General features: G+C 40.8%; 1 protein-coding gene across 4 annotated transcripts in view; it reads left to right on the plus strand.

Moving 5' to 3' along the window:
• LOC23687644 (phosphatidylinositol 3,4,5-trisphosphate 3-phosphatase and dual-specificity protein phosphatase PTEN) overlaps positions 1-13,900 on the plus strand; it is a 266,964-nt gene that overhangs the window by 223,406 nt on the left and 29,658 nt on the right. For all 4 annotated transcript variants that reach the window (XM_021845474.1, XM_021845472.1, XM_021845475.1 and 1 more), the window contains exons 6-8: positions 10,149-10,336; positions 10,405-10,657; positions 10,724-10,821. In XM_021845474.1, the coding sequence (XP_021701166.1) occupies positions 10,149-10,336; positions 10,405-10,657; positions 10,724-10,821 (539 nt within the window). The remainder of the gene's footprint in view (positions 1-10,148; positions 10,337-10,404; positions 10,658-10,723; positions 10,822-13,900) is intronic.

Here is a 13,900-nt window from a genome sequence, read left to right on the forward strand (position 1 = left end):
AAATACATCATCAAAATTCAATGTCAAAATTCATTTTTATATTTTCAAATTAATTTTTGTACGCTACAAAAATGGTAATATTTGTCATAAATGGGCACCAAGACCGCATGAAATCAATAGTTTTTGAATAATGAATTTAGCGGCTTAAGTACTGTGGATCTCCCCCTACATGGCGAATACTGGTACATCTTCCCTACCAAATATTGTTTTACGATTGATCCAAAAGCTGTTTTCAGTGTTTGAGCAATACGAGAATCAATTTAAGGAGAAAATCTAAGCTAAAATGCAGGCTTTAACATAATTTAGTGGTTATATAAAATAATGTTCACTCGGATTTCTCTAACAATTTGAGTAGCTTTTCTCTGGCAATCTTAGTTTGAAGTATTGCATGTCAACCAGGTCAGTTTTTGCGAATGTTTCTTAGGAAAACCTTGAAAACTGTCAATGAGCATACTTGTAATAAATTTGTGATTTTTTCAATCGCTAAAATTGACGAGCATGAAAGTCCAATAAATTTGCCTTGTTGGAGACAGACAACTCCTATCTGCTACATAACGCGGCATTACTCACATTATGAGGGAATGAATTTGTACAATATAGAGCACATCATTATCGATATGTCCACACATTTACCAGTCCGTCAAGACCTGTAGAAAGCCGTACGCATCAATTCCATTTCCGACACACCCTATGTTTGTCCACGCTGCACAACACAAAACTACCGTACCGAAGCTAGACAACCTTGAAATGGATCCAGCGTAGAACTGCCGCCATTCAGGAGAAGACGCAAGGGAAGACGGTCGTCTCAAGAAAGGAATGGTTGCACCAACCACCACCACCATCTCCACCAACTCGGTTCACGTTTGCCGGGTTTTTCTTATTTCTGGTGTTTACATGTTCCAACTGGAATGGAGCCTGCTTCTCAGCTTAGTGTTCTTATGAACACTTTCACAGTTATTAGACTGAGCGATTTCCTTTAAGAAAAGATCCTCGACCGCCGGGATTCGAAACCACGATCCTCAGCTTGATCTTGCTAAATAGTTGCGCGGTTATCTAGCCCCCATATTCGCCGGGTGTCTTCCGAAATAAACTTGGCACTTGTTTATGATTGTACCGCATTACCGGCGAATGGCGTATGACCGGGAGTTTTATGGGAGAGGCTTGTTTTCCATTAGCGACGTACACTAATGAAACCATAGCGAAGCAGTGGATCCAGTTCCCCCAATCGGAAATCGGGATATGTGCATGGAGGGATGGAACGGCTGACTGATCTGGTTGGTGGGCCCCTTCTTGTGTCTGTTGCAAGGTGAGACTATGCTGAACAATACACCTCAACTTCGCGCTTGTCCTTCAGCATTGAGGTGGAAGAAAGAAAAATGGAAATGTCGTCGTTGTCTTCGTAGTCGCTGGCTACAATTTTTGCGATGTACGAAAGTGTTCCCGATGAAAAAACCTCCCAAGTAACAATTTCAGTGCTTTTTGATCTTAGATGTTATTTATGGAGGTTTTATTAGAGATGTATTCATTCCTAACAGATTTAATAAAGCATTGCAAAGTGCCAAACGTTCTTTTCGGTAAAACCCACTTTAAAATGCTTTGTAGATATCTACAAGAGCTACCGTTAAAACTTATTTGCTGGCCACATTTGTTGATAATAAATTGTATTTTGAAGGAGCTGTGTAGTGTCTATTAAAACCTAAACATAAAACCTCATCTTGCTTGTCTTGTCAAGGCATGGGTAAAACTTCTAAGACTACACTAAGTCATGTTAAAGCCTTCTTAAAACTCAACTGTCTGATGAATGTTATTGGAATGCAGTCTGCGTGTGGTTATCAATATCATTATGTTGATAATGATAATCATGTAGTGAAATAAGGATTAATCAAAACGCAAACATAGAAATGACAAATATTCCCCTCGAAAAATTAACAGACTACCGTATAAAGCATATTTTTCCCATGCTTGCCTGAACTTCCCGTTCAGTGGGACAACTATGCTGCACACAACAGCTGAGCTACACGAAAAAAGCTTTCATTTTTCAGGCACTTATCACTTACCGTTTTCTGCATCAGTACAGCCGATCAAGCACGGCGGGCTTCATTCTAACAATCCAGATGCATAACGGCACAAATTTAATAAAATGAACTGCATCATAAAACTGAATCTTCCGATTTGTTTACCTTTTTGACAGCACTAGCTTTCCTGAGTGCATTGAGTTTAAGTCAAGGCTCTTTAAAAACCTATTTGTCTTAGTGCAGAACAAATATTCTGATTTAGGAATATTTTAGCCAGTGAGGGTTTTGCGCACGGGTTCTTAAGATCAAAAGCGATTATGAATGATTATATTGTTCAGAATAATCACCAATTGATCTTAAACTATCCCAGACAAGACCAGCAAGATTTAACTGGATGGAATCCATTTTTATTGTCGCCGTTTCTGATTGATAATTGCAATATGCGTGGGAAATTTCAATTTACGATTGAGATGAGCATGAAATCATTCTGAAAATGGCATGGATTAAAATATTAGATAGCCAATAATGATGTCGTAACTGTGGCGCGTTGCTGTAAATCGAAAAATTTTATTTCATTCCACCAGTAAGTTTTTATTGGCAGGAATTTCACGCGATCGTAAGGAAATTTTCTGCCATGCATAAAATGATTATTTTAATTGATTATTATGAGTCGGCAGACATCATGACGGTTTCAATATCAAAAAAGGTTATGGTTTATAAACAACTTATCGGTTGATGTTTGTTCAATCATAAGCTCTTAACATTGGTTTTATTCCGTGTATTAGGATATCTTAAAAGATTTAATACCGCTAGTTGAGCTCAATAAGTCTATACAATAGCTCTTATGAATGTTTTATAGCATACTACAAGGGTAGATGTATTCATACGATACAAAACTAAGAAGTTTAGAAACAGTTTTAAGGTATAGTCTTAACAACCTCCTGTAGTGTGGGCCTTTTCGGGCTTAATGGAGTTTTATCAAAGGTTTATTAAGGTTATTAAGACTAATAAGTTCTAAAATGATTTTTAACGATATGGTGGTAACAACAGCTTGTAGTAAATGAAAAAAATAAAAATGTTACTTGGGCTGTGACTAGTGACATTTTTTGTTTATTATGTACAAATTAATTAATCTTTTTTTTTTTCTAACAACAAATATTCTGGGACCATTTCCAGCATTCCAGACGAATTTGGACCTAGTACATCACCCAATCACCCAGATAGCCGTAGCGGTAAACGCGCAGCTATTCAGCAAGACCAAGCTGAGGGTCGTGGGTTCAAATCCCACCGGTCGAGGATCTTTTCGGGTTGGAAATTTTCTCGACTTCCCAGGGCATAGAGTATCTTCGTACCTGCCACACGATATACGCATGCAAAAAATGGTCATTGGCATAGTAAGCTCTCAGTTAATAACTGTGGAAGTGCTCATAAGAACACTAAGCTGAGAAGCAGGCTCTGTCCCAGTGGGGACGTAATGCCAGAAAGAAGAAGAACATCACCCAATCTCCAACTCCGTAGCATTTTTGAGGGTATCTCTGAGTCGGAGGCCTCTTGTTAATTGAGGTCTACATTTCCTCTCCCTTTCCAAGTTACGGTAAAGACAGGTGAGGCCGGGAATAGCAATGCTCATGATTTTGGTATTATTCTTAAAGATTAGTTCAAGGTTCACTTCCAAGCTTTGTTCCTGAAAGAAATATGGATGATATTATCAAAGATGCAGGCTGGCTGCGAATGTTGTAAATCCGTCACTTGTTTAGGCCAACTGAGCTTGAGTAGGCTCAGATGCCATTTCCTTACTTGCGCCGATCTGTCTCTGAATATAGTACCCCATGAAGGACTATATACAGGAAACCATGGGGAAGTGAATTTCCACATGGTTGCTATAGGCAGTACCTGCATCGGTTCGGGCAATCAGAATCTCCTGCGTGCCCCAATTGTGCTGGTGTGGAGGAAACAACGGAGCATGTAGTGTTAGATTGCCCGCATTTCATTGTTGTGAGAGAACGCATATATAATCCAGAGAATGAATGCGGATGACGAGTGCTTTTGAAATTACTCTCTGTAGTATTTTAACCATCCTGTTATCCAGTTACTTTTGGTCGGGCAGCCAAGCTCTTTTACGTTGCAAATCCGTTTAACCTGTCGTCAACATATTGGGCAAACCCCTCGCTAGGGGCGTTTAACAGTCGAATAATTCCGTCGGTAATAAAAGGCACGGAACTGTGAAAACTCGCCTCTTGCTGAGCGCAATTAAGCCATCGCCGCGATGTAGGTATAGCTACAGACAACAAGCACCACACGGTTAGTAATAGTTGACCGAACTGGGGAGAGTCGCACGCGCCTGGACCATCAGCAGACGTCCATCGAAGCCTGAAGCCAAAACTGGTGCCGCCGTCGCCGTCTGGTGATAATAAAATTACGTCACACGTTGTTAAAATAGTTCACCTAGACGAGACGGCTGAGCGCGGTTTCGACGATAAGTTCCACTATTTTATTATCACACCTGTCTGGGCACTTGTGGGGGTAGATATTGATTTTTGAAGGTGCGTTTCAACAACCGGTAGAGCCCGGTCAGTTCCTTCTGGTTGGTTCCATCTTCTTCATCTTCCTAGCATTACGTCTCCACTGGGAGAGAGCCTGCTTCTCAGCTTAGTGCTTTAAGAGCACTTCCACAGTTATTAAATGAGAGCTTTCTTTGCCAAAGTTGTCATTTGCGCATTCGTATATCACGTGGCAGGTACGATGATACTTTATGCCCAGGAATGTCAAGGAAATTTCCATTACGAAACGATCCTGGACCGACCGGGAACCGAACCCAGACACCTTCAGCATGGCTTTGCTTTGAACCCGCGGACTAGGCCAAGGAAGGCCCCATAGTTGGTTCCATCTGGTTTCCATTTCTGCAGTCGCGGAAATTGATCGTTAAACTGTAGGTTTGTGTTTACTTCTCAAACCGTTCCAGTGGCTTCTTTCGCATTCCACAACAACGACGGGGAACCGGGAGAGATTGCACAATCTCGATGTTGATGTTTAAGAAGGGCACCAAGTCGCAATTCGTATCGGTCTGCTGATGTCTCAGCCGCCGGTGTGGCCTGTCTCTCTATCTCGTTCGCTAAGTTACTGGTGTTGACATTGCAGCTCGTTATCGCACCTCACACGGATGTTGTGGGATTTGTACGACACTTGAGATCGGAATAAAAGCAAACTGGACTTTCAGAAAATTACCGCATTTTTTTGCGGTTTAAATGGTAGTGAACAAGGGTTGAATCCTGAGAAAATTGAGAGTATCTCTCACTTATCGCTCTCTGTATTAATCATGATCCGCAACACATCATGATAGCTTGTTTTTCATCTTCTGCTGCAGCTCTGATTAAACCTGAGGGATAACAGTGCATGATAAAATCCGTCTAAACGAGCTCCAAACCTTGGGGACGCTGTTGCTATCAGATGTTCGGGGATTGTTTAGCATGCCAGTAAAATAAAATACCTTCGCCAATTGGTAAATCTGCGAGAAAAAAGGGTTTTTATTTTCGCTCTCCTTTTGGGACTCTCGTTCGCTGCTGTTATTGATCAAGCTTGTGACAATTTGCACAGTGCGCTTCGTAGCTTCGTGCTGTGCGTACACAAATTCTCTCTGCTCTTGAAAGTTTTTAAAACTACCTAACGCAATAAAACAGTACTTCTCAGTGCTACAGAAACAGTACTTTTCAGTACTATTTTTTCTACTATTCATCCCTTTTCGATCCTTGTTTGGACCCGTGCCTTCGATTTTTCGTTGGACCCGTTAGTGAAAGCTAGCGGTGGTAATCTTTCTTGGACACCGTCTTGAAAAAAAAAAACAAGAATAACCGAGAGAAGGAGAACAGCCCTTCTTCTTCTCTCGTTTATTCACTAAACATGGCTGCAACCACGAACAAAAGGAAGGGTTAATCACTGAATTCACAACTTCCTTCAAAAAACAGGCTGGATTTAAAACCATTATTACACGTGGCAAAATGGAAGAAAGGACATTTTACCGGAATGCTCACTTTTTTTCAAGGGTGAAATAAATAATATTGATAATAGCATCGAAATGAGCAATCAGTTCGATGCTCTAGACCAATTTTCCGAACACCAAATCGAAGCAGCCTCTAGCTCAGGCTCTTTGATTCAAGTGAGGAAACCAAGAGTTCCGCCTATCGTGGTCAGTTGTTCCAAATTTGGAGGATTTAGGCAATAGAACTTGATCTCCATTATGGGGAATCAAGATTTCTTTCCAAATCGCAAAGAAAGGAGACTGTTACGTTTTTCCGGAAACAATCTGGCAGAACCTTAATAGTAAACACATGGTTGGGACAAAGTTTCATGATGGATAAATTTTTGAAGTAAAAGTTTTTCTAAGAAAAACTTTTGGCCGATTTTCAAAATTTTGATTTTTTGACAAAATTTATACGTTCTGATGATACAATAAAAATCTTGAAATGATTCTGAACAACAATGATTATATGAATAATTTCTCTAGAAGTAGCCATTTTCGAATTATATCGAGGGCATTTTCATTAGTTATTCGCGATTCTCCGTCAAGGAAAATAAGTGAATGGATATAAATAAGGTCTTTACTCTCGAAAACGTATAATATACGTATTATTGATGAAGAATCGCGAATAACGTATGAAAATAGTATTTTTTTAATATTTAAATAATGTTTTTTGCATCAAACTCCATATTATTCGAAAATGGCTGCTTCTAGGGAAATTATTCATATAATCATTATTTAGTGTATATTTTTTTCTTGTAGACCAAACGGTTCACTACAACTTCTTCATAGATCATTTTTCTCTAAAATCAACAGTTTCGGATTTAGAATTTTTCATAATAAATTGCATGCAAAAATGTATAGGTCATTTTCATAAGTTATTCTCGAGTCAAAATGATCGATTTTTTTTTATGAAAACACTTAGTGTATCATACCAAAACCATGTGCAAAATTTACTGCAAATCGAAGATGGTCGAGTTCTGTGACTGACCGATTTGACATGGAATTCGTCTACAGCTTCCACAGAAATACTATTTCTCGAAAAAGTGCTACAGGAAGATTTTTCGAAAAATACGTAAAGTAATTTCTCTAGATGTTACTCCAAGAGAATCCACAAAGATTTATTAGAGAGTTTTTGGTGAAATTTATTCAATGTTCTTTTAATAGCTTCATAAAATTTTCCGACTATTTTCACAAGAGTTCTTTCAATAATTTCTTCCCAAATTCTCGTTAGAAATGCTCAAGAAATTCCTCCAGGAATAAAAAAGGTTTTAAAAATTTTTGCATATCTAATGACAGTAATTCCTAAGATTATTTCTTCACGTATTTCTACAGAGATTATCGCCAAGCTTTTCGACGGATACTTCCAGAAAATCATATTTTATATTTTGTTTTTCAATAATCAATTTAGTAATGTATCTAGAGAATCTTCCGAAGCTTTCCTAGGGATGTCAGGATCATTTACTTCAGAGACTCTTACAGGAGGCGAATTCCATGTCAAACCGGTCGGTCACAGAACTCGACCATCGTTGATTAGCAGTCAATTTTACACGTGTTTTTGGTATGGTAAAATAAATATTTTCCATAGAAAAATCAATCGAGAATAACTTTTGAAAATGGCCTATAAATTTTTGCGTGCAACTTATTTGAAAAATTCTAACTCCCAAACTGTTGATTTTAGAAAAGAATGTTCTATGAAGAAGTTGTAGTTAACCGTTTTGGCTATAAGAAAAAAAATATACATTGAAACAATATTTTATGTTCTTTCATGAAAAATTCAAAAATAAAGCCTTTATTCTAAATAACACATAAACACCTTTTTTTATTTTTTTTTTTATTTTTACTGTAGAATTTTGATAGTAAACAGGTGTTTGGGATTTCATGATGGAGAAATTTTTAATAAAAAAAGTTTTTCTAAGAACAGCTTTTGGATGATTTCCAAAATTTTGGAAGTTTTTTGAAGTGATCAAGATAATTGTTTTTGTTCAGAATAATTTTAAGACTCTTATTGTATCATCAGAACGTATTTATTTTGACAAAAAATCAAAATTTTAAAAATCGGGCAGGAGTTGTACTTTGGAAAATTTTTTTATTAAAAATTTCTCCATCATGAAACTTTGTCCCAAATATCTGTTCACTATCAAGATTCTATGGAAAAAAATTAAAAAATAATAAAAATGGGTTTTTTGTGTAATAAAAATTAGATTTGAATTTTTAATGAAAATAAATGAAATATTTTCTCATTGTACATTTTTTTCTTATAGTCCAAACGGTTCACTACGTCTTCTTCATAGAACATTTTTCTCTAAAATCAACAGTTGCGTAGTCAGAAATTTTCAAATAAGTTGCATGTAAAAAGTTATGGGCTATTTTCAAAAGTTATTTTTGAGTCAACATGATCAATTTTTCTATGGAAAACACTTATTCTGCAATACCAAAAACATGTGCAAAATTGAATCCAAATCATAGATTATGGAGCATGATTTTTATTTATTTTGATTTATTTGGGATGGAATTCGTCAGGAGTCGATTAGGTGTTTCTGTAGAAGTTTCGTGAGAAATCATTTTACAATTTTTCCTCAAAAATACTTCCCAGTAAACATACGATCGCATATAATAGGATATAACAGTACAAATGTGGAGGCGATATAGGTATATTTTGCATAAAGCTTAATGGCGAATGTACGTATATCACCTCCACTTTTGTACTTTTATGCGCTATCGTATACGAATTTGTGTAGACTGGGATCCCAGTTTTTTTTTCCAAACTCTTCCAACAATTAGGGTCGGTGTTCCCTTAGTGGACAGTCCCCTATAGCCGCACTAGTGGCTTTTTACGGCCGTTTTGCTATAAATCTTTTCAAAATATTTTTTGACATGAATGTCAAGAGCTATTAATCTATGTACCATTTATACACAGCTTGATTTTTTTTCAAAAAATGATCGAAATAATTAGTTTTGCTTAAAATTTGAGCTCCCTTGCGCCTATAGTTAACCTATTGTTCCTATAGTAGCACTACTGAGAGAAACTATTTTTTATTATACAAAATAATTGATGAAATAAGAACTTTTTTTACATCAAACGGAAGCTTTTGATCCACACTGTGTAGGGAAAATATAAAAGTTTTGTAAAAATACGATTTTGATAAGTATTTTGCCAATGCAGTGATGCTAGTGCTACTATAGGAACAGGAATTAGAAATAGTGCTACTATAGGCACATGTATTCCTATAGTGGCACACGCGATAATAAATACAAACATTTGAGTTGTTGTAGTTTTCATATTTTTCCCACAAAACCAAGATAAAAAGCTTTTAGATGATGTAAAAATAATGACGCTACCGTTATTTTTCGTTTTTCTACGATTTTTTGTTTTTAGCTATGCGGCTATTGGTACATCGACCCTATGTGGAAAAAAATCAGCGACAACTCTTTGGAATATTTCATTGACAGATACCACGAGGGCTTCTTAGTAATAAATAAATAAAATCGGTGGAAGATACACTGGATGAATTGTAAATAGATTCTAAGAAGGCGAGTTCGCCACTATTTCTTGGGATATCAATAATCACCGGACTTATCAATTGGCATGTTGTGGCCAACAACAAGCCACCGGGGTGCATCATTTCGCACCACACCGGTGGACGAACATGCCTCATGTTGAGGTCACAATTCCGGCACATTTTGGATCTGTCTGGCCCGTTGCAAGCGCTTGTCCGGTGTCCAAAGCTTAAGCACTTGAAACATTTTTCTGCTCGCTTGTTCAATTGCAAAACGACTCTCAATTGGCATCCAATAGACGCCTATCTACAATATCTTGTTCGCAGCTATCACCGGCAGACGAATCATCGCTGTATGTGTGCCTCAATACGCCTTCTTCAATCGGATCGCCATTTTCTTAGGCGACGCCTAAGATACACTGAAACTTAAGTGCACCACTCAGCTCTTCATCTGACTTAATCTCGTTCAAAACATTGAAGACAATCTGTGACCAAAAAGAGTACCCTTACCCTTACTATTCTTCGCAGTAGAAACCATAATTGAAAAAGGGACTTTCTAAAAGGTCCAACGAAAAAAAATTCCATGTAATATCTTTTTCCATTTTCTTCCCCTTCCAGGTACGATGATCTGCTGTTACCTGCTGTACAGCCGGCAGTTCAACACAGCAGCCGAAGCGCTCCACTACTACGCACAGAGACGCACAAGCGACAGCAAAGGCGTCACGATTCCATCCCAGAGGCGATACGTCGAGTACTACGCTTCGCTGCTCCAAAGCAACGAAACCTATAAACCGGTGACGTTATATGTAAGTAGTCCCGATACCTTGAAAACACCAACAACACCCAACTAACTTCACGACATTTCTCGTTCCAGATCAGCGAGATTAGGATAGCCCCGGCGGTGAACCTCAAGGAGGGCACGATCACCATAACCGGTCAGGATCCGAAGCCACTGCCCGAGTTCAAAAGAGGCACCAACAATGACCAGCAGCAAATCGTGGCCAAGTTGGACTACTGCATGCCATTGGCCGGCGACGCCAAGATCGAGCTGGTCAAGAACTCGGTGATGAAGGAGAAAAAATGCCACTTTTGGTTCAACACGTACTTTGTGGAACGATCGGCGAAGAGTAAGTCCAATCGCTGCCTGTCCATAGTGCAGGTTGTTTAATGATCGCTGTTTTGTGTATTTGTAGGAGACTCCGAGGGAAACCTGTTGCTAGAGTTTAGCAAATCGGAAATCGATGATGCACACAAGGACAAGTATCATAAGGAGTATCCTAACAACTTCACGGTAATTGTAGTTTTCAAAATGCGTATTAGATATTTTGATATCCGAGACGCAAGACCCACTTAGCTCCTCTCCAGAGGACGTCAATTTGTGTTCTTGTACATGATAATCCTCGGTGTATAACGTCCGCACAGAAATAAACAATAAGCATAGATTCAGGCAACGAATACGGAATAACGATTGGTAACTCGAAATATGGAACTGCAAGAATCAATTGTTAGCGTCAGTTGCTCGGCAAAGCTGCTTGTAGCACTCAGACTTGCTCAGCGTTATCTCGCGTTTGAAAACGGCTCTGGCTCTGGCTTTCGTTCTTCTTTCGTTGCTCTCTGGTAACGCCTACTGACTTTAAGGTAAGCAGCGCAGAGGGCGTTGAGTGCCTCGTTCCACTAGAACGCGGGACGTCGATCGTTGCGGAGCTCCCGTTTTCGTGGTATCATTGCCCTTGCCATCGCTGCCGTCAGCCCTACCGCATCCAAGTTCAGGACATCGCTGTCGGTGCGATGTGCCTCAACGAAGAGATCTTTGTCGAAAGCCTTCGTCTTCCACTGCCGGTTGCCAATATTGTGTTCCTCTGCACTGCCGCAGTGTTCCGCTTTCGACCAACTAGCTTGTCGGTCAACTCCTCCAACATCCGACTAAATTCTTCGAGCGTCCATCTTAGCTGTAAAAGTAGATTCCGATGATTTTGGTGATCACTAATCCCGCGTGTGAGCTGGCAACAACTTCCTGGATGGGAAAACTACCCTTCACTTGTATCGCCGCTGTGCCTGTGCTATTTGCCACCCAATTAACGTTATTGAGTGGTGCTCGATATGGTTCAGCTATTATCACAACGTCGCACTTAGTTTTTGTTGTCGACTGCCACAACAGTTGCTGTGCGGTGTCGCAGTGATTCAGGTTGATCTGCGTTACCTCCGTTACTGTTGGGCTGCGATCGCCTTTTGGTACGCACGGCAAAAGAAGCTGCCCGTTGAGTGGGTGTTTCCTTCCTCCGGTGAGCAGAGCAAGCACCTTGGTCGATTCTTGCAGTCTTTCCCAAAGTGACCTCTTTCTCCAAAGTTCCTGCACAGTTCGATTCTGTCATTTACAGCTCACCGCCGGGTGTCCGAAGTCCATGCACTTGAAGCTTCGCATCGGTGGCCTATCTGCTCGTGTGACGAGTCTCAGTGGGCATATTGACCAGCCAATTCGAATCTTGATTTTCTCCACCAGTTTGTTCGCCGTGTCAACTGGTAGCCTAATCGTCGCTGACAGTGTGTCGTCTTACGACTTCCTCAGACGGCCATGGCACCTCCTCTTCAAGGCTGGTTAGTTGTTCAGGATAAGCAAAGCACGCAGCTCCTCACTCGCCTCGTCCACGATTGTTATCTTGTCCAGATATCTGCACTCAACAACTGTTTCCTGAGTAAGTGCTCTTGCGTTCGCTTCGTTTGCCAAAGATTTCGCGTTCCTAACTTTTCGAAGGATATCTGCGTACGTTGTTTGGTCGTTTGCCTAAACAAGTATGGCATACCCTTTCGACCACTCACGCTGCGGGCGTCTCTTCGCTTTCTTCTTGTCGTCTATTTTTTTTTCTCCTTGTCTTTTGTTGTTGACGGTTTGCCATCCGTCATCGTTCCCGTTCGTTTCCGGCACACCTTTTCCTTGCATGGTTCCGCTGCTTTTTTGGGTCTTCATCTTCTCCTGATGACTCTCTGTATCGTTTCTTCTTAGGTATGTCACCTTGTACATTCCAGTGCCTTTTTGGCAAGCTCTGCTCTTATTCTCAGCGCTTTCTGCTCGTGCATGGCAGCGCTGACAGAGAATTTGATGCTCGTCAGCTTGCTCTTGATCGCGGTATGCACATTGTGCCGCTCTTTGACGAACTGGATGAGTTCATCGACCTATTCTTCACCTCCGTCATCCTCGAGTTTTCAGGTTGTTGCCCTCCTTGAGTAGCGTTGTTGCTCGATTTCGGTGTGTACATTAGACTCTGAATCCCTAATCCTCCTCGTAGTCCTTGTGTCTCACATTGCTTAGAGCTACTGCTATACGTCGGCAGATTCCCCGTGGTAAGCACTGGCGATCGTGGCATCTTACCGATTTTCTTCCTCGACTCCTGCTGTGTTGGACTCCATTGTATCGGCATTGTTTTAGAAATTCTACCTTTTAGTGGGTCCCTCCCACGCGACCCACGCTCTCCAGGTCCTGGTATACCTGGTCAATCCACCTAGCTCGCTGCGCCCCATGCCTTCTTGTTCCGACCGGATTCGTAGCGAACACCATCTTTACAGGATTGTTGTCCGGCATTCTTGCAACATGCCCTGCCCAGCGTATCCTTCCAGTTTTAGCTACCTTCACGATACTGGGTTCGCCGTAGAGTTGAGCGAGCTCGTGATTCATCATTCGCCGCAACACGCCGTTCTCCTGCACGCCGCTGAAGATCGTCCTTAGCGCTCGGCGTTTGAAAACCCCAAGAGCTTGCGAGTCCTCCTCGAGCATAGTCCACGCCTTATGCCCGTAGAGGACTATCGGTCTTATGAGAGTTTTGTACATCGTTACCGCAGTACCGCAGTTTCTTCTGGAGCCCATAATAGGCACGACTTCCGCTGATGATGCGCCTCCGTATTTCCCGACTAACATTGTTGTTAGCCGTCAACAAAGATCCGAGGTAGACCAACTCGTCCACCACCTCGAACGTATCCCCGTCTATCGTGACGCGGGCCCTGTCGCGCTCAGCTCCGCCAACCAGCATGTACTTTGTTTTCGACGCATTCACCATTAGCCCGACTCTTGTTGCTTCGCGTTTAAGGCGGGTGAACAAATCTGCCACCGTTTCAAATTTTCCCCCAATAATATCCATGTCGTCCACGAAGCAAACAAATTGTCCGGATCTCGTGAAAATCGTGCCGAGACTCGAACGAACTGGAGTGTTCACCCGAGATCTTCACGCAGTTTTGTACACCGTCCATCGTTGCTCTAATCAATCTTGTGAGCTTCCCGGGAAAGCTGTTCTCGTCTATGATCGTTCCATTGCTCTACACGGTCAATACTGTCGTATGCCGCCTTGAAATCTATGAACAAATGTTGCGTAGGGACCTGG

This window comes from Aedes aegypti, chromosome 2, assembly GCF_002204515.2.
Source record: "Aedes aegypti strain LVP_AGWG chromosome 2, AaegL5.0 Primary Assembly, whole genome shotgun sequence".
In the NCBI taxonomy this organism is placed as follows: Eukaryota; Metazoa; Arthropoda; class Insecta; order Diptera; family Culicidae; genus Aedes; species Aedes aegypti.